A 25629-nucleotide genomic window follows, 5' to 3' on the forward strand; every position below is an offset into this window, starting at 1 on the left:
GATATAATGTATTCATATGGTGTAGAGAGGTTTGGTGTGCATGAGAGAAAGAGGAGTGAGAGGGTACAGTCAGGTAAGTCTAGGCGGCAGAGAGAAATAGAGAAGTTAGTCAAGGAAAGGAGACAGTTAAGAAAGCAGTGGAAAAAGGCTACAGAAGAAGAAAGGGAGGGAATTAAGGTGTTGCAAGAGGAGTTGAGAAGCAGGCTAGCAGTTCTTAGAAGGGCGGAGCATCTCAGGAAAAAGAGGAGGAAGAAGGAATATGCTAGGACAGGTTTTTTCAGGGACCCTTTTAAGTTTGTTAAAGGATTGTTCAGCCAGGAAAAGGGAGGGCAGCTTAAAGCAGAAAGGTTAGAGGTTGAAGAATATTTGAGAAACATGTATTCAGATTTGGAGAAGAATAGGATAGTAGGTTTCCCACCTGATATCCCTCCATTAGGAGGGATAGAGCATGAGATGGATGTCAGGCCACCTAGGTGGAAGGAAGTTCAGGAGGTGGTCAGGCGTGCAAAGGCTTCTTCGGCCCCAGGGCCTAATGGAGTCCCCTACCGGGTTTATAAAAGCGCGCCTGATACCCTTAAATTTTTGTGGAAACAGCTAAGAATAGTTTGGGAAAAACAAATTATACCAAGAGCATGGCGTAGGGCAGGGGGTGTCCTCATTCCTAAGGAGAAGGAGTCTGTGGACCTTAGCCAGTTCCGGATGATTTCTCTCTTGAATGTGGAGGGGAAGATTTTCTTTAGTGTAGTAGCGCAGAGACTAGCTAGCTACTTAGAAAGGAATAGCTTAATAGATACCATGGTGCAGAAGGCAGGAATACCAGGTTTTTCAGGGTGTTTAGAGCATACTAGCATGATCTGGCACCAGATTCAGGCAGCGAAGATTAACAAAAGGGACCTACATGTAATATTTTTAGATATTGCAAATGCGTTTGGTTCAGTACCGCACAGCCTCATTTGGAGTGCGTTTGACTACTTCAGAGTGCCACAGGTAGTTGTTAACTTAGTGAAAGCATATTTTCGGGATATTAGGTTGTGTCTAAGTACAGCAGGTTTCACAACAGGTTGGCAGAGGCTAGAAATAGGCATCATGGCAGGGTGTACAATTTCTCCATTAGCATTTACTATGGCAATGGAAGTAATCATCAGGGCTTCTAAGTGGGTGGTAGGTGGGGAGAGACGGCAGAATGGGTTGCATCTTCCACCAGTTAGGGCTTACATGGATGACATGACACTGGTGACCACAACAATGCCATGTACAAAGAGGCTACTAGAGAAGCTAAATAAGAACCTCAAGTGGGCCAGCATGAAAATCAAGCCTAGTAAATCTAGAAGCATCTCGATATGTAGAGGGAAGTTAAGTGATAGGAAGTTTGTCGTAGATGATGAGGAAATCCCAACAATTAGGGAAAAGTCAGTAAAGAGCTTAGGTAGGTGGTACAATGTAGAGTTGAATGATAAGGAACAGGTGGTGAAATTTAGAAAAGATGTGGCTGAAGGATTGGATAGAATAGATAAATCAGAACTTCCAGGAAAGTTGAAGTTGTGGTGTTTGCAATTTGGGCTATATCCTAGGTTAATGTGGCCATTGTCAGTTTATGAAATTCCAATATCTGTTGTGGAGAGAATGGAAAGGTCGGTTAGCTCCTACATTAGGAAGTGGTTGGGCGCTCCTAGGTGCCTAAGTAGTGTTGCATTGTATGGAAAAGGGATACTTCAGCTGCCAGTATCTAGTTTAACAGAGGAATTTAAATGTACCAAGGTCAGGACAGAGCTCTTGTTATCTGGGAGTAAGGACGTGGTAGTTAGGAGTGTGGTTCCAAATCCAACCAAGGGGAGGAAGTGGAACCCAAGATCGGCAGTTCAGGAGGCAGAGGCAGCTCTTAGACATGCAGAGATTGTAGGTAATGTTCAGTTTGGCCGGGGAGGCCTGGGGCTTGGCTCAGGTAAACCGGTATGGAATACAGCAGGCCTCAAAGATAAAAGAAAGTTGGTTGCAGAACAGATACGCAGACAGGAAGAGATAGTAAGGGGTGCAAAGGTAGTGGCCCAGGCTAAACAGGGACAGTGGTTGAATTGGGAAAGTGTAGAGAAGAGGAAGCTTAGTTGGAGGGACCTGTGGAGTATGGAGGAGAATCGTATTAGATTCCTGGTAGGGGCTACATACGATGTGTTACCAACCCCCCAGAACCTAAAACTGTGGGTAAATGAGGACCCATCATGCCCATTGTGTTCACGTACCGCAACTTTAAAGCATATTTTGTCAGGCTGTAAAGTTGGCTTGTCACAAGGCCGATATACATGGCGACATAATCAGGTGTTGAAATGTTTAGCTGCAGGCATCGAAGGGAAACGAAGACAGGTGAATTCAGAAGGTGTTAAGGATAGGGGCTTAGTAATTCAGTTTGTCCGTGAGGGAGAGAAATACAGAAGGGATAAGTTAGTGAGGAGGCAAGGGTGTGGCCGCCTAGAAGGTGCTTGTGATTGGGAAATGCAAGTAGATTTAGGGGGAAAGCCTGTTGTTCCTCAGGAAATAGTCTGTACCAGGCAGAGGCCTGACTTAGTGTTGTGGTCAGTGAGTCAACAGATAGTTTATTTCATTGAGCTGACAGTTCCTTGGGAAGACTCAGTGGAAGAAGCCTATGAAAGAAAAAAGCTTAGATATGCAGACTTAGGAGCAGAAGCTGAGCAGCGAGGATGGAAGACTAGGATTTGTCCAGTGGAAGTGGGGTGTAGGGGATTCATAGCAAGATCAACTGTCTCACTCCTGGGGGAACTCGGAGTGCGGGGACAGAATTTGAGGAAGACAGTGAGGGAAATGTCAGATGAAGCAATTAAATGCAGCCAGTTTATCTATTACAGAAGAAATAATGTCAGCTGGGGGCCAGCAGGGGGAACTACTAAGCAGGGCACATAACTCCTTGAGATCAGGTGGAGAGATCCACTTCCTGTCAGGAGAAATCCAGGAAGAGGAAGTATTTAAGTGTGGGAGTGGCCTATTGGAATCCATTTTGTTTGAGGCCATGCGGCAAGGTGAGTGTGCTTGCTGATCCTGTAAGTCCAGTTAGCTCCTTTAACTTTAGCTTATATTGTAGTTATGCTATGTAGTGTGTGAAATAGAGTATGGTGAATGTGACAGGAAAGCTAGTATCAGCATTGCTTCTGCCTGGAGCTCGCATGTATGGAGCCTGGGTTTGGTTGAAGATGGCAGTGCTGTTTGGGCTGAGAAAGCCATGTGTAAGTAAGAAGGAAATCCAGGAAGAGGAAGGTTATTTAAGTGTGGGAGTGGCCTATTTGAATCCATTTTGTTTGAGACCATGCTGCAAAGTGAGTGTGTTTGCTGATCCTGTGAGTTCATTTATCTCCTTTAACTTTAGCTTACATTGTAGTTATGCTATGTAGCGTGTGAAATAGAGTATGGTGAATGTGCTAGTAAAGGTAGTATCAGCATTGCTTCTGCCTGGAGCTCGCATAAACGGAGCCTGGGCTTGGTTGAAGTTGGCAGTGCTGTTTGGGCTGAGATCACTGTCCAGCCTCCTGGAGGTGTCATTGTTGTGAGGGCTCGTCCTGGGGAGGTAGACTGTACAGCCTAACCCGGCGGGGGAGTGTGATAGCCTAACAAGGCTTCCTTCCCTGGGTCTACCTCCTCTGTGGTAGTATAGGTAAGGTAAAGGAGGTTGTTCGGTTAGTGTGGGGAGCAGTGAGACCTGGCATTAGGGGAGTGTCTCTGGGACGCCAGAGATCACTGTCTAGCCTCCTGGAGGTGTCGTGGGACTAACTAGACGAAACACCGGTGAAAGGAGGTTCCCACCCGATGACCCCAAAGACATGTTAGTTATCACTGCTCACGGGTCTATATAGTTAAGCCTTGCCATAATAGCTTATCGTAGGGCTTAGGAGGATTATTCACTGAGTGCTGATCCCTTTTTTTTTTTTTGTTTGTTTTTTTTTGTTTTTTATTAGAGCACAAACTTCTTGTGTTTATTTGAATCCTGTTTAAAATGTAATGTGTAATGTAATTGTTTTAAATACTTCATCAAAGAAATGTAACAAAATTTTTGCCCAGTTTAAAACATTTGATAATAAAGAAATAAAAAAATGAAGTAATTAAAATATTATTTACTTTTCTAATAATATAGCTAAAACGTCTTGCATTAGTGTTGCACTTAAATTTGTCCCAATGGCTTTGCTGATCCGCATTTTCCGATAATGTGCCAAAAGAAGATATTCCTGCACTGCGAGAAGATGCAAAGGAACAGAATGAATGTTATATCCTACATGTAAGCCTCTCGTAACCACCAACATTGTGATTATTAACCATAACTTCATTACATTTTGTCTCAGTAAATGTGGCTGATTACAATTACATTTATTTTGTTTGTTTTTTTATTTTAGGGCGGCTGTGGCTCAGAGGTAGAGCAGGTCGTCCAACAAACGGAAGATCAGTGGTTCGATCCCCGGCCCCTCCAGTGTGCATGCTGAAGTGTCCTTGAGCAAGATACTGAACCCCAAGTTGCTCCTGATGGCTGTGTGTGTGTAAATTGGTGAATGTGACTCATACTGTAAAAAGCGCTTTGAGTGGTCGGATGACTAGAAAGGCGCTATACAAATGCAGGTCCATTTACCATTTAATGTAATTGCATACTTCTGTTAGATGTAACTAGTTACCATCCAATACTGGACACAAACGAGTAACTTGGGCAGGAGCAGTCTCTGATCTCATTTAGATCCATTGTTTCAGAGTTCTCTGGTTTCCAACAAGAGCGATAGAGTAGACCAAAATCTATGTGCCAACATTAGTTAGCCAAACTTGGGTCTCTGGAAACACAAACAATTATATTTGCTATATCTTTCACAACAGCATCAGTGTGAATATATTATGGTTTACAGTTACCCAAATCGATATCAGACCCAGGGATAATTAGATCCGACCCAAAGTGTAAGAACAGACGGAGAGGGAACACCGATACCAGCAGCACCATGATGTGTTTTTAATTAACATCAGATGTGGTCAAAAAAAGCAGAGATAAAGGACTAATATCCAAAAATAATTTGTTTGTATTCTTTAAATTAGAGATGTCCTAGCTAGGCTGATCCTAAAAATTGGTAGGATCAGGGTCATTTGGGTTGTATTTAAGAAAGATCCATATCAGCTAAAATAACGCAGATCAAATGCAGGTCCTTTCTTAACTATACCCTACTGTGTCCCCCACAGCCTGCTAATGATGCAGCACTGGTCTACAGTGCCTATAGCCTACAGTGTGAGCACAATCTAAGTGTGTGAATGGGGTGGCAGATTGTATCAGCTTGCACTAATTAACGTATATACCATGAGTGACTTGATGGCAGAACAAAATAAAACTTGTCTGTTGTTTTGACTGTAGTCAGACGAAGATCTTATGTGAAGGAGTTAAGTCCACTCTGTAATACCACTGTACAAGAGGTGGACCTAATGTTTCTGTTGTCCGACAAGTCCAACAGAGTAAGATATGCATCTTCTCTCTGGCTGTTGACATTATGTCGCTTCTTCCAGTAAAACTTTCAGTCATATCTATAATTAAAGCTCATCAACGTAATAAGTCTGAAGGAGGACCTCGAGTATTCATTTGAGATTAGGTGTACCAAAGTCTGTTATGATTAAATATATATCTGTCAATGTGTCTGATACATATTCAATCAATAGTTGGTAAGCACAAGTATCAGATCAGACTGGCAAATATCTAATATCAAAGGACTTGGACTTTTAAAAATCATCATCATTTAATAGCATAATTATTACTAATAATACAGACAACACTCTCTTTCCCTCTGATCCATTCAGGTTTTAGATTCACACACAGACCCAAGACACTATCCAAACTGATTAGCCTGAGTACACCTTGGAAAGGCCAATAAATAAAATAAATAAGTCATCATTTCATTCCTTTTCTTTCTTGATTGCCGCGATTGAGACGAGAAGGTCTATACCAGCCTCAAGTCTGTGAATCATCTACGTAGCTAAAGCCAGGGGGATAATTAGAATAGCATAAAGACTAGAGACAGGGAAAAACAGCTAGCATGGTTCTTTCCAAAGGTAAAAAAAAAATCTGCCTATACCACCACCTCCAAAGCTAACTAATTAACATGTTACACCCATGGTACCAATACTGGTCTTACTAATTGTATCCTGTGCTTTAACAGAGCTAGGAGTCCATAATGAGGCTTTTTCACACTGCCAAGAAACTGTGTTTGGCATGGAAATGATCATATTTGAGATATTCAACACTGGCACACGGTATTGAACATTGGCAGCTTCAATCTAAAAAATACTAGTAAGAAGCATTAGACTTGAAAAGTTCACATTGGTCAAAACATACAAGTACACTTTCTTTTTCTCCTGTATGCGAATGCACATGCAACTGCACTGTTCATCCACCACGTCCTTGCTTTTTCATCTTTCTCTCTCTCTAACTCGCCTTTATATCATCTATCAGAGCAGAGGCTGAGCGACACTGTGAGGATGATGAGAGAGTGAGAGAGACAGCACCGCAGCAGGACGTGAGCCAATACATTCTTGTGCAAACACACCCACCATTTCCCAATGCACACGCACACACACACACACACACACACACACACACACACACACACACACACACACGATAACGCATAATACACAATAATACACATATGGCTGGACTTAAAGGTATACATATATATGTATGATGTTAATATTAACAACAGACATGAAACAGCTGCAGTTGTTATACTGGTTTCATCAGCGAGGTTCGTCATCATAAAGGTCAAAAATGATATCTCAAAGGCATTTAGGAAAACATATGTAGCAAACACACATATTCAAGAAAGCCATATGCTCTTACATTTAGGGCTGGGTAATATATCAATATTACAGCAAAATCATGATATGAGACTAGATATCGTCTTATATTTTTGATATGGTAATATCGTAAGTGATGTCTTTTCCTGGTTTTAAAGGTGGCACTGGCAGAGTGAGGAAATATTCTGAACTTACCAGATTGTTCTTGCTGTTCTATTATTTGCCTTTTCCCACTTAGTCATTATACCCACATTACTGATAATCTCATTGTGTAAATGTTTTTTTGAAAGCACCAATAGTCAGCCCTACAATATTGTTGCAATATCGACGTCAAGGTATTTGGTCAAAAGTATCGTGATATTTCATTTTCTCCATATCGTGCAGCCCAACTTACGTACATGGATAAACCAAATACTGTAAACATTTACAGCTGTGTTTATATACACCTCAGTTATTTCTTTAACTCTACATACCAAATGCTTTCTGATACAATTCTAAAACCAAACTTGACATGAACGCCACCTCTAATTTTAGGATGTAGACTTTTACTTTGGTAAACTTAGTATGGGATGAAAAAGAATTCAGTGTGTTATTCATGACAACTAATATAGGAAACATGATGTTACAGTTTAAAAGTATAGCATCATGCCAAAACAACAGCCACAAGTGAGCAATGTCATCTTTACAACTCTTTTTGCAACATTTGGTCATATGCTTTCCTGTTTTAAATGTATACAACTGAATGTAATGTGATCATGAGACAATTACAATGACACACATTTGCACAAGACTATTCTGAGGATCAGTGACTTGTCAGAAATACTAAAGTATATTATTGAAAAAAAAATGTGTTAAGTGTGAATACTTACATTAAGTGTAATTATTCTTTATGGATATTTAATTGTGCAGTTGAGACTTTGTAATAGGTTAGTTGTCACTGTAGCCATTAATTCTGTTATGTGTCTGAAATAATTGCTAGACAAGTTGAACAAACCATTACAAACTGAAGAGGTCAAAATCAAAAAGTATTCTTTGTGCGATATCAAGAATTGTACTCAACAAAACTGAGTACGACAAAATGCACTTCACACAGCCAGACACAACAGACTAATGAGAAAGTAAAATTTGTGTTGACAGTGTTGGTGGTGGTGTTGGTAGGTATTACCTGGTAAATATGTGATAACAGGAAAACAAATATTGCAGATTTACCGCAGCAGATAACACAGTGGAATTGCTCAAAAGCTCTGCTGGTGTTGCCTCCACTGCAAACTAATTTTGTTAGGTTACACTTGGGCTGTAGCTATCCAAATCCTGGGGAAAGCACAATGTATTTACTTGAAGTATCTTAAGGCTGTGAAAACATGGGAATTTACTCACTAGATCTTCAGTTTTGTCACGTTTTTAGTTTTTCATCTGTGTGTCCGCACACTATGAATTCATAGTATACGAACACACCCTGGGGTACACCTCTACATCAGTGTAGCAAGGTGAGAAGGTAACCCTTATTTTTTCAATCAGCTTCTTATAATATGTATGATGGGGTCCTACATGAACACACAATTTTCTGCCGGAAATAGAGCAGTTCTTGATATTTCATGTGCTATTTCTCTGTGCTGGGAGGCACTCAAGTACTTCTATGCAAAGCAATATTTTAGTGAGCTTGTCCTTTCTTTCTTTCTTTTTTTTTTTATGTCGGTTGATACTACTTGATTGCACCTCTATTTAGACTGTTTTAAAGGTCCAGTGTGTAGGATTTAGGGAGATATATTGGCAGGAATAGAATATAATACAATAAGTATGTTTTCTTTAGTGTATAGTCACCTGAAAATAAGAATCATTGTGTTTTCTTTACCATAGAATGAACCATTTATACGCATCTACATGCGGAGCGGGTCCTTGTCTGCAGATATCTACCATGTTTCTACAGTAACCCAGACCAGACAAACCCAACACTGGCTCTACATAGGGCCATTCGCATTTTTGTATCAACCACTGTAGTTAGAAGCCCCTCTGCATCGGAAAAACACTGAACAATAAATACTGAAGGAATTCTAACCAGAGGAAGTTTCAGCTGGTTGCAGTCTGCGGTCCTCACTGATAGATGCCACCAAATCCTCCTAAATCACACACACTTGACCTTTAACACTCTGGTTATGATAATATGGAAATTTGTTTTTGATTAAAGAGGTTTTAGGGAAAAAGAAATTCAGAAATAGCTGTGAAGGCGTTTGTTTATGTTGCCAGGCCACTGTCAATCAAACTGAAATGAAAGCACACCCACATTGTCCAGATGAAGCAAATTAACCAAGTTAAGTTAATGAATGACGAGGTTCTTCCTTTCTGAACTTTAATTTAGGCTTTTTTTTGTGTGGTGAATAATTAATGTTAGAGGAAAATACTTTTGTTTGCAGGGGCTTTAACCCACCGGAGGTCAGCAAAAACAAGACTTTCAGTTGGTGCTAAGTTCCTCTTTAAATACCTGACACGGTGATGTGTCACTGGAAAGAAGCATGTTAACTGAAAACTTACTGTGAGTGGTCCTGTGGTCCAGTCCTGACACAGGAACCCTCTTGTCTCTATAATGACTGTGCTGCCTCTGCACCCAGTGAACCTGGAAATCATAACACAGTAGTAATGTATTACTTTAAAATATTAGACATTTAACTTTTAGTCTGTTGCATTCACTTCCCTTTGAAAAGTTTAGTGTCCACACCTTTGCTTACTCAACAGATGCTCATGTACTACAGCTCTCACAATCTTCAGCCATTTCTGAAGTCTTATTTTGGCTTTGTGCGGCTATTTGTCTCGGATTGTGGATTAATGACGATAAAAGTACATCAGTGAGAAGCGCGGAGAAAATGAAATATTTTGCTGTATTCTGTTTCATTCCACTTTGAAAGAGAGGGAAAATCCATAGCGCAGGGAGAGTTGGGTATCTTTATGGAGGAGAGTAAAAGGTTTCCTCTTCATTAGTTCAAAGAGGACTCGCTCGCTCTTTCCTTTGCAGTTCCATTGTCCTGGGTTAAAAGCAACGAAAACACCCCCGGCCTCACCTACACCTCTGTCCTCCACAGCACACAAGCACACGCACATGTACAGACACACACACACACACACACACACACACACACACACACACACACACACAATTTCTTTCATAGGCCTCTGCTTGCAGCTTTGATCTGATAAGAGGCTGGTCCTTGTGAAGGTGGGCGCACTAAATCAAACAACAGATCACAGAGACACACGCTCACACAAAAACACACATATCAGTGTCAGGCCACTATTGTCCTCTTACACTTAAATCAGAGTGGAAGAGGTTGAAAATAAATACTATTGAGAGGCGGCTGCAGTCTTTTATGTCCTAAAAGCCTGCTTGCTTTATTCCCCCTTTATGTTCTTCAATTAGACTCAATTAACAAGAGCTGGTCTAAACTACCCAAGGAAGACGGGGGTAGGGTAAGGGGGGCTGATAGACCTAAGAACACTTCATGTGTGATATTAAACACAGAACACCTCAGACAGGAAGTACATGTGATACATACAGTATACAGTTCTGCTAATGTACTCACATTGGTGTTTATATTAGGCTGATCATAACTGCAACTACAAGAACTGGTATTTTTCTTCAAATGTAATCAGAATTCATGATGCAACATGCAATACTGTAATACGCTCAACCCCCCCCCCCGTATGTATCTAAATTTCCTTTAACTAAACAAAGACATACACACAGGCAACAAGGATGTGACTCTGTGTGTGTGTGTGTGTGTGTGTGTGTGTGTGTGTGTGTGTGTGTGTGTACACAACTACCTTGTAAAACCCCTCCAGCCCCTCCTCTGGAGGAGCAGCCAGGACACGGTGATCAATACACATGATAGGGAGCTAATCGCTCTCTGTCAAACCAGGCCCTGCCAGCTACTAATGGCACACGCTCACTGGGGAATGTGTGTGTGTGTGTGCGTGTCTGTGTCTGTGGGTGTGGGCCTTAATGGCAGATTGAGACTCGTTAGGGAGTGTTGCTCAAGGTTAAACTCAGGGGACGAGGGGCAATTGACCACACTGTCTGTGACACTGACCCCTCCACTGTCGGCGCATTCATCATCCAGCTGTGACATATAGGCAGCACATACACACACACACACACACATACAGATAAAAAGTACAGATAAGCCTACATAGCACACACAATGCACTGCAAATGACATCACCAAACAGAAGCGCACATTTTCTGAACAGAGCTTATTTCAGTGGCTGCCTAGTACATGCTGTAATACTAAGTATAGTGGTGTAACTTCAGTGTGAAATGCAAAAGATGCTGATATTTCTCCCTTCAAAATAAAAGCCTGGTTAAATAGAAAGGGAGACTGATCGAGCCAATGACGTTTGAGATCAGTGAAAAGAGACAAAGGCAGGACTATGAAAAAAATAAACCTTATTTGGAAAAATTGTTTTCCAGCAGTGAGGAAGAAAAGAGCCGTGGAACACTTGCATGATTGAACGGCTGAGGTAGAACTGACAGAGACACAATGTGAATGCGTGGAGGAGGAGGAGAAGAAAGACAGTAAGATGGAGGGAGTAAAAGTGCGTGCGTGAATGTGTGTTTGCCGACATCCCATGAAGAATACACTGTATGTGTGTGTGCACAAATGTAGCTCTATAGAAAAGAAGTGAATGATTGAGGAAGGTGGTGAGACAGAAAGTGTGTGTGTGTGTGTGTGTGAGTGCACATAATACTCCCATGTCTCTATATGAATGAGTGGATGCGGCGAATGGCAGGCAGCTGCAGCAGTGTGATACGAGCCGAGTCGCACAGATATCAGCGCTGACATTTTGGGCTTCGCTACCCACCCACGGCCCCCTGGGAAAGTGATGGCGATGGCAGTGGCAGTGGCCGCATGCCCCCCAACCCCCCCCCCCCCCCCCCGCCTGTCAATCACAGCGCTGAGCCTCCTGAGGCTCTGTCGGCCCCGGCCTGGCCCTGGCTGGACCCATGATGCCACGCAGCAGTGAACGCGCCACATGACCAACCGGCACCCAGACCCTGATGCACCGCTGATCCCTATCTGGACCTCAACCCCCCGTCACCCTCCACCCCTACCCATCTACTCTCTGCCTCTTCATTCAATCTCTCATCTCTGGCTGCCAGGCTGATAGCCCTGACCACAGAGAGGAAAAAGACAGAGGAGAGGGAGTGTGTGTGTGTGTGTGTGTGTGTGTGTGTATGTATGTGTGTGTGTGTTACAGCAACTAGAAGATGAACATTGAAACAAACACAGAGGCACGTAAAAAAAATGAGTGAGCTCTACAGTCGCGAGCAGCAAGGATAGGGAGGGAGAAATTGCATACATTGAAAGAAAGGAGAAGGATAAGAAGGAGATACACTTTGGCCCCTCCTCTAGCCTTCTTTTAGGGCACCTCTTGGCCTCCTCTCCCTCCTCCTCACCCTCCCTGCCTCCGCCCTCCCCACCCACCCCCGGGCCCTCTGGTGTGTTGCTCACTCCATTGTGTCAGCCTTCAGAAGTGCTCAGTTTGAGTGGCAGGCCGTCACAGATCAGTTCCCTGCTAAAGCGGCCCGGCAGGCCAGGGTGACGGGCCAGGAAGGGATCTAAGTGGGGTTTATCAGCGCTTCTTAACGCCTCTCCGGCTCCCTGACACAAAAGAGAGGGGGTATTAAACATCTAAAGCAAACCAAAAAGCGTGAAAGCTCCTTATAGGGCCGCGGGATTGCGGATGTGACTGGAGTCTTTAAAAAAAAAAGAGAGAGAGAAAAAAAAAGCAAAAAATGTGGAAAAAAAGAAAGAAAACTAAGGAGAGAAAAAAGCACACAAATGCTTCAGCAGTGAGGAAGCATTGAGGGAAAATTCAAATGTATTTTCTATCCCGTGTGGATAGAAGAGTGGGTGGGAGAAAGAGAGACAGAGACTCAGAGAGAGAGAGAGAGAGAGAGAGAGAGAGAGAGAGAGAGAGAGAGAGAGAGAGAGAGACAGAGAGAGAGAGAGAGAGAGACAGAGAGAGAGAGAGAGAGACAGAGAGAGAGAGCCCATCTGTAAAACTAGCTAAATAATGCTTTCTAGCTCACCACCTGTTTTGTTTGTGAGGCTTAATGTAACAGCCATATATATGAAACTCAAGGATATTACATTTAAAATTGAACATTAAAAGTAAGTACATTCAAAGTACCCAGGTATAAAGAGAATATAGGCTCGTCAATGACAATATAAAGACAATAAAGCTTCAGTGAATAATTTCAGTCTGAGAGAGGTTGAATTTTCACACTCAAATCTTCTCCGTAACAAACATTCAAACACACAAAGTGGTTTCCAGACCTTCCATCACATGGTGAACAAAGACCAGGTGTCAATACCAACTTTTTAAACAATGTGGATCATTAACAAAAGTAAAAGAAGCAAAAGTGAATAGACTTTTTTCACAGTAGACACTTCACATGTCATTGTAAGAAAAACACAAGTCCTGCTAACAACATTAACAATGCCTTATTTCTATCTAAGTGTCGCTGTAAGCTGTGACAGAAAACCAGCATGCACAACATCAGACCCCTGAAACGAGCTCGCCTAAATGGAATGCAGTCATATAATGTTAATTCTTACTTCTGTGGATTTTCTACTATTACATCCTAAAATTTCTGCTGTAATAACGTTCTGTAAGCCTTTTCACAGAATATGCTCACAGTGCCAAAGTAAGAAAAGCACAGGTGTAAGAAAATGAATGATGGCTGAATTTGATTTAACTGCTTCAGTTTTAGGCTCTTGGTGTTGCGCATGCTGGTTTACCATCATGGCTTGCTGGCACACTTGAACAGAACTGAGCCATCATTAAAGTTATTAGTAACACCTATGCTTTTCCCACTAGGACAAGCCAAAATGTCTCAAAGTGAAAAAAAGCTTACTGCTTCTGTTTAACAATTGGGAACTTTGCAGTTAGATTTTACCCAAAAACCTAAAACCTACATTGCCCAAATCAAGAGCCGGATGGCTACTGTAAGCATCTGCCTTGTTGGAGGACATAGTATGGGTGACACAAACTCCAGTCTTACGGGCTTACACACCAGCATGACAAATCAACAACACCAAAATGTGAAATACTCGCCTGTGAATATTTTGCATCCAAACTATTTATACCAGCAGCAATGCAAATTTGCAATAGTTGTAACACTTACTCAATACAAGGTTTGATACAAATAGATTTGCTGGGAGTAATAAAAATTTGCTACAACTACAGGGATACTGACCCAGAGCAGTGTGGCAGTCTGAATGAGGTAAGTTTTTGTATAGCCAAAGCTACTGTTTAGAGAATTTCCGGTAACACTTTACTTGAAGGTATCTATAAGAGTGACATAACACTGTCATAACTATGACATGACAGGGTCATGAACTTGTCATAAACTTTATGTACATGTCATAAACTTTCATGACCGCCTTAGTTTGGGATGTCCTTATTATATAAGGACATCCCAAACAAATTTAATGTCAACTTGTTATGACAAAGACATCTTCTGGTAATGTCACTTTGATTAATGTCAAGCTGTCATAATCAAGACAACCCAAATAATGTCAACTTGTCATTACAAAAACTGAATGAAACTTAATGACAGCAGTCATAAACATTTGTGACATGTACATAATGTTTGTGACAAGTTCATGACCGTGCCATGTCATATTTATGACAGTGTCATGTCACCCTTATGTAGATACTGAATTTCCTTTTTGCAAAATGCTCCAAGTGAATTTGAGTTTTCTCTGGTCAACAGTTGAGTAGAGTAAGCTAGGGCTTTTATTGTGAAAGGTGAGAATCAAAGGAGTGGATCTTGCATGCGCTGCCTTTGTCAAGGTTGAAAGTAGTAAAAGTTTGCTGTTTTAGTTTGGACTTCAAAGCCTCTGTGTTATCGTTGTTTTATACTCCTCATAAATAGGCATACAGTAATGGACTATTGCTTGTATTCATTGTGTGAAAGCTCAGCAAAATCAGCCTCTTTCCGAAAATTATTACGTCGTTTTGTCACTGCGTAATATTCATTATAAAAACAAACAAACAAAAAAACTTCCCCCAAAATGTAAAGACCTTTACTGTTAAATGTAAGTCAATGCTCCAGAACAAACTCTCAAGGGACATCCTCAAGTCAAACTTGTAAGCTCATCCTAAATGGCTGAGTACATTTATTCAAGTTTTCACTGCACACATAAAATGTGAATAATTGTGGTTGTGTCCAAAATCCCTTGTTTACTCATTCAATATTCCCTGTGTAATGCAGTGAGCAGTCAAGTGGGATTTTGGACATCATTATGAATTATCTTTATATTTCATAACAGGTGTAGTGCCGCTTGATGGTAATTTTCTATAAAATGCAATGACTTATGGGTCAAGAAAGTAATGAATATGCCATGGACACTACTTGTTTCGTTTAACTGTGGGAATTGTTGAGGTATCTCTCTAATCCAGGGGTGTCACACATACAGCCCATGGGTTTCAGCAAGTTGAACAGTGAGTAGCCCACTTCATGTAAAATGCTGCTTCAGAGGCTTTTCCACCCTGACCAGAATACAGTTCTCTGAAATAAGAACAAATCCTTACTTTGGTTATATTTAAAGATAATGAATATTGTGCAAAATGTTGTTAATCAGTACAAAAGAATCTGTATAAGACGTCTGTCTCAAAAAATATTGGTGGGACCCTATTGCTTAGGCACTGCCCAAACCTTTGATTTGTTAATGGTTCATACTTTAGTTTGGTGGTGCAGTAGAGTGGAAATGTAGGGAAAAATGTACATGTAATGACAGTTAGTAGTCAACTGACTGAATGTGGACAAAAAATTGACATATTGTTGAAATTGTACTTACTTTTTTTCTCAGGCTGTTCATCATCTGTTTTGTAAATGAAGGAATGTTTTCAGAATGTATACTTCCTTGCACTAAAATAAAGGGAAATTTGATGTTATTCATAGGTTATTATTCATACACTGGTTTTACTGGCCTAGCCCACTTGTAAAAAAAACTGGGCTGTATGTGGCCAATGAACTAAATTGAGTTTGACAACCCTGATCTAATCAATTGAGCAGTGTGAGACTAATGTTTTGTTAGTACGGTGCAAAATTGGAGGAGTCATGTTCGGTTTGTTGATTGGCTGACCTTGACTTTTGGATGTTTACATCTTCCTTTGTGGGAAAAACTGGCTTCTTCTTACATAACTTGGTTCAGTTGTTCAGTCTATATCGTGATAACTTCACAACAGAGTTCTGTTGGATATGTCTTTGATTTCTCCCACTGCTAAGAGCTTTATTGCTGTTCAGATGGCAGAAACAATAAAGCCCAGCTTCTGCACATCTGCAGCTTAGACTAACTAGACAGACGTTAAAACAAAGCAAAAAAGTCAAAGGACCGGGACAGAGTCTGCATAGTTGTTTTCTGTATGTGTGTATTAAGTGTGTGGTGCACCAGCAGGGACCAGTGAGTGTATGTCAGGAGCTGGCAGGGGGTTAGTATCTGAGACATTTTGTAAAAGGTCAGTGGAGAGTTCAGTCAGAGACATGTCTGTGTGTTTGAGAATGAAACTGCAAGAGGTACGATAGTTAGGACGGTTAGGGAGAGGGTCAATGAGGGAAGGTGGAGCCCAAAGTAAACAAGGTACTGGCAAAAAGAAAGAGAAGCACTTGTATGTTATTATCTCCTGTCGTACCGCAGCCCTATGTGTGTATGCGTTAACTGTCTGGTGGTTTCCTGTGGGGTTATATTCCTGTGTGCATGCTCTGTGTCTGTTTAAGTCTGAATGTATGCGAGCTGTTAGCTGTGTAAATGTGCATGCGGCATACTGTGGCCTTATCTGTGTGTTGTCTCTGAGCCCTCACATGTTTGTGTGGAGCTGTTTTCCACAGCCCTTCTAATTGTGTCATTAGCAGGGCGATTAATACAACAGCTGATTGTTGCTTTGCTGACAGAGGGCTGCATCGACCGGGATTACATGGTGGCAAAACCTCCTCCTCCTCTGAGAAACCACCATGGACCTCCATTCTGTGTGTGTGTGTGTGTGTGTGTGTGTGTGTGTGTGTGTGTGCGTGTGCGTGCTGTAAACGGTAGGCTGTTATAATACAGCTCTCCACATGTGAGCCTCAGAGCCCGATTCCTTTGGACTGCTTTGACTCAGCCAGTGTTTGATATGAGCTACAGCAGCTGTTGCTGATTGCACTGATTTATGAAGTGTGTTTATTATTCCTCTGTTATGGAACACAATCATATTCATGAGTTCAACTGAAATTTCACTTAAGTCTGTTTTAAAGAAATGAACAATAGTTTCCATCAACTGTGCTGTACATGTATTTTTGATAATTTGTTGGCCATGGTTCCACATTATTAATTACACTTAGCTGACAATTGTGGGAGTCATTTCTACAATATTACTTTAAAATAATCCTTTTCCTTCCTTTTCCTATATTCAGCACAGGTACTATATTACATGTTACTATAACAATATTAGATAGATCAACACACATGCAATGTGCAGAAAATGAATCTATCTAATATAAATTTTGGGCAGATTTCATATCACTATAGGAGTGACAGGATTATTTATAACATATTAGGATGACTCTTGTCAAAAATAGTTTTCAGTTATACAGCACTATTAACATAATCCAGCAGGTGTGTGATATAGCATATATACAGTATGGGAAATGAGCTTGACAGTTCATTCTTAACCTTAGAAACCAAGGTGTCTAAAGGTATCAGACACTTATATTTAATGCTTTTAAAGACATTTTCAAGACCACTTTTAACCAAATTTAAGACTGATCTTTGGACTTTAGCACTATTCGGAACGGATTAGCATTACATGGGCACGTGGGGTAATGTCATTTTACCACAGGATGTCAGTAATATTAATGGCAAATTCGCACGGGATAAGAAATATTAGTAAAACTACCACAAATGGGAGGGGTAAATCCATTCAAGCACCGCCGTCCCCTCCTGTAGTCACGTGCGTATGACGTTGCTTTCCTGTGCGTACCACACTCGAACACACTTGAATCGTGTTCGTCGTAGGCCCACAGTACCTGAGGTTTCACACGGACTTGTCCGACTGTGAAGTGCAAAACTGAGTGCTTCTTCAAGAGCCTCCATACTTGAAAATCCACGAAAAACCACTTGTAAACAGGATATGACAAAATATCTACACACATATTTACTGCTAGTCTATTCGCACGGGATTAGTATTACCTGAGGTAATTGTCTGGGACCCTTTTACAGAAGGTAAAAGTCACGGTAATCTTTACTGACATCCTGCGGTAATGATTACTGATATGGCACATTCGGACGGGACTAAAATCTCTGGTAATTATTACTTTACCCCTTGTCCCTATGTAAAACTAATCCTGTCCAAATAGGGCTTAATCATCTTTTTCTTATTCAAACACTGCAGGTAAGTATTATGGTAAGTATATGTGGTCCTGTGCAAAGGTAAGTTTTATATAAGAATATGGTTAGTTAAGTGAGTTAGGACAATCTACATTTTGCCAACAGGTTAAGCTGCAAGTTTAAAGTGAAAAGACAGTATTAGGTTCAATGGTAGATTTAAAGATTTGTTACATCAGGAAGGTGGACTTTCATGAAGAGGAGCTTGACTCTTTTTGACAAAAAGAAATTAAATTTAAATTAGTTAACATGATTGTTGCAATTAAGACCTAACCAATGCACATCTAAGAGTATCTAATGACATTTAAGGCCTAATATTTATTTTAAAAAATGAATTTCAAAAACTTTTTAAGGACCTGCAGACACCCTGGGAAACAGCAGTTGACAGAACAATCTGCACTTAAGGTCAACTTACTCCCTTCTTCTGGTGCTTCCAATCATATCACATATGGTCCTCATCAGCAAATCAAGTTTGCTTGCTTGTCAGATAACTGAAGATATCGAAACCTTCCATTATTTTGCAATGCTTTTGTTTCAAGACTGTATGTACACATCGGCTTCAGACTTGAAACAACTGAGCAGACTTCCTCCACTGATGATGACTGTGTGATGCTGTCAAAAGCTCCAGGACAAGCAAGTAAGTGGACCTTGAGCGGCTTTTGCAAAGTCAATCTCACAAAGCAGAGACACTTATATTTTTCATTCAGTTTGTTCAGCAAGCAGATGTCACTCCAAAGCCATGCACAGAGCATTCCAGTTTAGCCAGGGTAAATACAGTTCTTCTATTTGCTGTGTTAAAATCTTAAACAAGGTCTGTAAAGTTAATGTATGTCATGCTGTTACTAGGATAAACATTATGTGAAGCTGTTATAGTCTACAGTGAGAACCAGATGGAGGCGATCCACTTTAACCAGAAAGCTATATATCATTTGAACATTTCTTTTTAATTTATTCTACAATTATTTTTGTCCACCTAGTTTTATATTGTAAGCATGATAGTTATTTGGTGGTGGATAAGAAATTTTGTAAAGGGTTTCTGCTGCTCACTGCACTGTATTTTAAGTTACAATCAAAATAATTTCAACATTTCAACTGCACATCAGCTTTGGGAAAGAAAGAAGACTTTCCAGTCAGGAAAGACTTTGTCTGACCTCCCCTTCAGAGCACGTTACTTGAATATCCATCCTTTTGTGGTGAGATTTAAGAAGTGATTTTGATGGCAGATTAAATAAAAAGGATGCTGGTTTGTTTGTGAAGCTGAGAAGAAAACGTCAAAATCACAGCCACAAAATGTAACTGACCTTTCGTCATTCTTCAGAGGATGCAACCTGAACTGATGTTGCAAACACATGATTTCAACATGATTTTGCCAGTTGCGGAAGTTTAAACAAACACCTTTTTTTAAATTCAAAACTTCACGGAGAACTATGACGACAAACAACAACTCGGTTTAGTTCCACTTGATATCTAATGCATGAAAACACCATTATATAATGCTTTTGTTACACAGTGCTGCACAAGTAAATCTTTTAGTAAGTCTTTTATTTTAAACAAATGAAATTCCTTCCAAAAGTAACACACTCAACACCTTGGCCATGGCTGGATTATGAGACAATGGGCCCCTGGGCACAGATATGCAAAAGGCCCCATCACCCCTCCTACATAGGAGCAAGAAATACAGACTTTGTGGTGCGTTTGAGTCTTTTTATTATTGTTTTGCATCTCTTTGTAGTCATTATGCATCTTTCTGAGATAATTTTGTGTATTTTTTGGTCATTTTTTTGTCTCTTTGTGGTTGTTTTGCCCCTTTTGTAATTACTGTGTTTTTCTCTCTGCAGTTCCTTTACATGTTTTATGGTTATTTTAAGTCTTTTCCTGGTCAGTACGTGTTTCTTCCAGTGACATTTTGGAGGCGAAGGCCAGCGGGGCCCCTGGGTCTGTGCCCTGTAGCCTGTTCAGTAACCCATCCACGCCTTATGCATGATGCCAGGATTGGTATTTTACCATATTACTTGAATACCGTTTTTACCTCAGAGAACAGTTTAGGAAGCATTACACTAACATTAACACTGTCTCACTGTTACGGCTTACTAAACATCGCATGGTGCACTAATTAGGCAGCCCAGTAATGTAACCCACCTGCAACGCAATGCAAAGCACAGTGTGCAATGCAGAGCGAAAAGCAGCACACAGCTCTGTATAGACAGAGGCCTGGTCAGAGGTGGGTGGATGGAGTATAGCTCACGCTTTGGCAGCAGGCCAGCTGCTGTAGCCAACACACAGTAATTGTGTTTGGCAACACATAACCCACCATAAATACATCCTCCATATACCTATTACAATATTGACTGTTTTCAGCCTTAAAAATGCTAAATTAAAGCAGATTCTATCTGATTGTGTAAAGGACTACGGCATTATTTTAATAAGTTTCCTACAGGGCTCAAGTTAGTGATAAAGATTTTTTTTCTTGCCTTGATGCCAAAAATGATTAGTGCACATAAAGAACATAGCCAACAAACAGATTTCAATACAAGGCATTTAAGGATGCAACAGCACCCGCTTAGGAGATGCAACGTCTAAGTATGCAATTGTTCATTATCCCAAAACATTATTTGTGCAATCCATTAATTTTAAGACTCATTACGAAATGTGGGACATTTTGGGGGTGCAAATTCATTTTTACCAAAAGTTACGATGGTAGAAAAGTAATTAAAGTAACAGTTTAATGAAATCATGAACCATACATGGAGTCACTGGAGATTGTGCATAAATTACTTCAATTAATCACACGCACACTGATTCAGATGATAACTCTGAATCACAAAGTTGGGAATCTTCTCTCACTTTTACTCTCTGTCCATTTCTTTCACTTGCTATTACTTGTGTGTTTTGGTGCCTGCGTGTGTGTATGGATGCACCATTGCTTTGTTTGTGTGTGTCACTGAAGGGGCAGTGTGTTGGGGAAGGGCCAAAGGTCTGGTGCACCCTGGAGAACGGACAGGGCCGAAGCCGCATCTCCTACCCTCCCTCCCATCCCTCCTCCCTCACCCTGTGCTGTCATGGGATGTCTCCGTGGGTGACGGTTTCCCTGGCAACCGAAGCCCTGTGAGGAGGCTGCATTGTGCACTCCGAGGGTGATGCAGAACGGCTTGTTGAAGGTGGCGAGGAGGGGGGGAGGGGGGGGGGGGGCAAAGTGATATCGGATGGAACAGGCACACAAGCTACACAAGCAGGGTAAACAACTTTCAGCCATTACTCACCACATGGCTCTGTTTCTTTTTTTCATCCTTCTCGCTAATCAACACTAGACCCTGATTAAAACAGCAACGCCAGCCAAATGAACTTCCATTTGCATATACATGCTGTGTAAAATCAGAACCGATGCCAGAGTGTGAATTCACCTTGACGTGGCCGTGTTAAATGTATCAAACAGTCACGTCTAAGTAGCTGAACGCTCTGATTTGCTGTAGTTACAAATCCATTTCCCGCTGTGTTACACAGACAGTGCGAGTCAGGCCAAAAAACAACCTCAGAGCGGCTTCTTTTGGGAACCTGCAGCTTGATCCCCCTCTTTAGATCCTAACGTGTGATGGGTATTTTATATAGTGGAGTTTATTCAAAGGAACAGTTAAAATACTTACCCCTCCTGTGTTTGAAAGACTGTTCTCAAAGGTGGCTCTATCAGGGCGCCCCCTGCTGTCTCTAAGGGTGTACACATCCTCCAGGCTGCCAACCTGTCAGCATAGAAACAAATGTTGTGGTCACCTTCAGGACATAAAGGGTTACAGAACATGTGCTCTGTTGAGTGCCTTTTATTTAAGAATTTGTTAGAAAGATTGTGCCCTCCAAAGCTAAGGATATGATAAGAATGCAAAAGACGCTTGGAAAATCATACAAGTGTTTTCATCATTACAGAGAGACCAGTACGCGTACAGTGTGAGGGTCAAAGCACATAACGCATTCAGCCTTAATCACCCATATGACCCTTTGCACAACATGATATCAGCGTATCCCCTCCGGCCATCTGTCTTGTGTGGGTTTTTCTGCGAGAGGTGGGCCGAAATCAAATAGCACACAGTTTATCTAACCTTATCCTGGGCTTTTCATTTCCAAGCCTTATAAACTCAAATCGTATTGACCGCCTGGGAGAGTTAGAACTAACTAAGTGAAATCTACTCGCCGGCAATTGTGTGCAAGGCGCGCGTTGTGTGTGTGTGCATGTGTATGTGTGTGTGTATGTGTGTGTGTGTGTGTGTGTGTGTGTGTGTGTGTGTGTGTGTGGCTTGCTGATTCTATCTCCCTTCACATTCATTCTCTCTATTCTCTGTCCCTGAGGTGCATCAGGGCTGAGACTGCAGAGTAAATTGTCCCAAATTGAGTTCCTTCTTGCCGGCAGATACAGGCCACATCCCGACCGTTTAGAGCGAGAGAGAGAGAAAGAGAGAGAGAAAACAATCACAGCACACATCACTCGCTTGAAAATTTTCTCTCTAATTTCTCTCTTTGCCTTTCTTTTCTACTCACCCTCCCTGTCTCTCCCTCTTTTCTCTCTCCTCTGCTGATTTCCCTGCTGCCTCTCTTTCTTCTCCCGGCACATTATTCTTCTGCTTCTCCCTCTTTATATCACTCTCTGTGTGTCTTCCCTTGTCTTTGTCTGCTGAGATAGGTACACATCAGTCTTTCCTTGCTCAGCTTGGCTTTTTCCTTCCTTTGATGATTCTCTGCCCTCCTGCTCATTCCCCTTCCTCCATCTTTTTCTCGTCTTTCTCCCTTGAACCACTGCTACTTTTCTCCATCACCCCCACCAACAGTTTTTCCTCTTCCTTCCCCATGTCCTTTCCTCACCCTGGTTTCTATCCCTCCTTTGCTCTCTCATCCCACCCTCCATGGCTGGCTGTACCCGGTGACATCGTACCCATCAGCGCAGACCTCCTGGGTGGAGGAGTCTCGCTCTGACAATAATCACACAGTAAGTTTAGAACGCTGGCAGCCCAGCTGAGCTGAGCTGAACTGAGCACACGCGACTCCCCTGACGCCGGCACACTCCATTTAACTCAGCGGGGGAGCTGCAGGCTGGCTGGGGCAGGGATGAAGCCCGAGACAGGGATAGGGATGCCATAGGGTTTTTGGGATAGGGGGGCACTGGGGGCTGGTGATGGAGCAGTGACTGGAGACAGATATGGAAATGGGATGAGGAAGGATGGCTGGAGATGAAACTGGTGCTGCAGGGGATGGACAGGGGGTAAGGTTTTGGACTTTTGGGTTTGGGCGGAAAGTGTTTTTTTTCCCCTCTCTCTTTTTTTAAAATGCTCATGTCACCGTCTCTGCATGGAATGATAACTCCTCTCCACTTTCACTGCATGCTCTCTGCAAAATCCCCCCTCTCTCTCTTCCCTTAGCTTTTAGGGTGTTTATTTCTTGTACTGGCACCAGGGTCATAGAAACTTCTCTTCAACTGGAGAACTGAGTTTTCAAGCATTTACACAACAAAGATCCCTCTTGCTGAAGTCCCTACCAGCCCCATGGGTGCTGTAACTAACCTTAACCTTTGATCTCACTCAGAAAAAAACAGCAAAGAAAAAATAAACTCCCTCTTGGAATCAATTAAGAAACACTGATATTTTCTATTTCTTACCGCCATTCTCCCAGAAGTGAGAAGATAAAACTGGAGATTTGAAGACTACACATAAGATTGGAACAAGCATAACCAAAATTGTGGCAAAATCAAAGGTTGCTTCACCCAAATTTATGATTTGCTTTTTTCCCCCATGGGTCTTGACTGGTGTTTCGCAACACAGACAGCTTTGGTGCCACTGGTCCAGGCTTTGGGATATATTTCTAAGAAACTTCTGCCACATTAATACAATGGAGGTTAAAGGAATTTCATTTGAAGTGGCCACAGCATCTAAGAAAGTCATTTTAACTCAACAGCATTGTGTTGCTCCTTGGCACTGCGCACTGTGGAGCTCTCCATGGTGCTGATGTGTGTCTGTGGCTATGAGCAGATAGGGAGCCAAGCTGGGTGGTTTCTCTCGCTTCTCTCCACACCAGCGGGAAGTCCTAGCCAAATTCTTGACTTTACCTGTTGCCTAATGTTTGTTGTGTTCAGCACCATAGATTGACAGATGTCTAGTTATAGTAGTTAGATCTAGTTAGAGTCAGTATTAAGTTATTGTCTAATTTACTAAGAAATATCTCCCCCTTTTCTCTGTCAGCCTTGTGTGTTTTAAGTAGCCTGGCAAGCTAATGGCCAGAATGGCAAAAAGAAAAAAAAAACAAGGTATCACAGCATGTGTTTGTGTCTCAAATTTGGCAGCACCACTAATGTTCACTTGGGCCTTTTTTTAAAGACCCAGGTGCATGCCAGCTTCAGGTAACAGTTTAAGGCTCAGTTCAAGTTAAAAGCCATGCTGGCTGAAGAGTTTTGTTTAACCAAGATAATATAGCTCTTTAAGTGATGGTAAATGGACTATAATTATACAGCGCTTTTATCCAGAGCTCTTTATAGTACTCATTCACACACACACACACACACACACACACACTGGTCTAACCATCAGGAGCAGCTCGGGGTTCACTGTCTCGTTCTGTGATATGAGAGGAAAACCCAACGATTAGCTGACGATCTGCTCTACCTGCTGAGCCACAGCCGCATCTCCTGTGTCCAGCCTTTAACTGCACTGTAGTCTTCAGATCTCACCATCAGCAGTTTCTATATGGATTATTTTTTCAGTAGGAAGTTGTTCAAGTACGGTATGGACAATCAAGTCCATATACATTATATTGTGAAGAACATATTGCATTTGAATCCTTTAATTACAGTTTTTCATTCACATCCACTGAAGTGGGAGCAGAAATCTAGAGGCAGATATCTCAAATGTCAGAAAATATAAGCATAACTATTTGGCCAGGTAGCACTGCAGCTAAGTGAGACAATCTGTCTTTTGTAATCTGTGTGAACCAACCCTTTAAATTGTAATAGCAGTCAGCGACCCATAAAAACAGAGAAACACTTCCTGCTAAATGTGTCACTTTGACAACTTGACATTATTGACACTGGCTGTGCATAACGTACACACAGTTAAAACTACAGCTGTACATGAAAATTAGTGAGCAATTTCAATCCAAAACAAACACGCACACGCCCTCACAAATAGACACACACCCACATCCTCGTGCCCTGCCAGAGCAGGTTCACAGCAAAACAATATGAGGCCAATCAGGGGACCATTGGTATGGCTCTCCCTCTGCTAATGAAGGCACTTTGAAAAGGTAATCTAATTCACCAGCAGCAATTAAGGCTGGGAGCGCCTTGTCACTATCAATTATCCGCTCCTTCACTCATGTTCTCCAGTGTGGACGCTGAGCCTGCCTGACACACAGCACTGTCGGACAA

The 25629-nt window shown here is 41.6% G+C and overlaps 1 protein-coding gene across 4 annotated transcripts in view; it reads right to left on the reverse strand.

Annotated features, from left to right (window-relative positions):
* Window positions 1–25629, reverse strand: part of LOC117266197 (proprotein convertase subtilisin/kexin type 4-like) — a 227562-nt gene that overhangs the window by 179243 nt on the left and 22690 nt on the right. For all 4 annotated transcript variants that reach the window (XR_013492226.1, XM_078171966.1, XM_078171965.1 and 1 more), the window contains 2 exons: window positions 21875–21967; window positions 9343–9424 (listed from right to left, as the gene is read on the reverse strand). Coding sequence is in view for 3 of the 4 variants with exons in the window: in XM_078171966.1 (XP_078028092.1) it covers window positions 9343–9424; window positions 21875–21967 (175 nt within the window). In the remaining variant the exon portion in view is untranslated. The remainder of the gene's footprint in view (window positions 1–9342; window positions 9425–21874; window positions 21968–25629) is intronic.

This window comes from Epinephelus lanceolatus, chromosome 10, assembly GCF_041903045.1.
Source record: "Epinephelus lanceolatus isolate andai-2023 chromosome 10, ASM4190304v1, whole genome shotgun sequence".
Taxonomy (NCBI): domain Eukaryota; kingdom Metazoa; phylum Chordata; class Actinopteri; order Perciformes; family Serranidae; genus Epinephelus; species Epinephelus lanceolatus.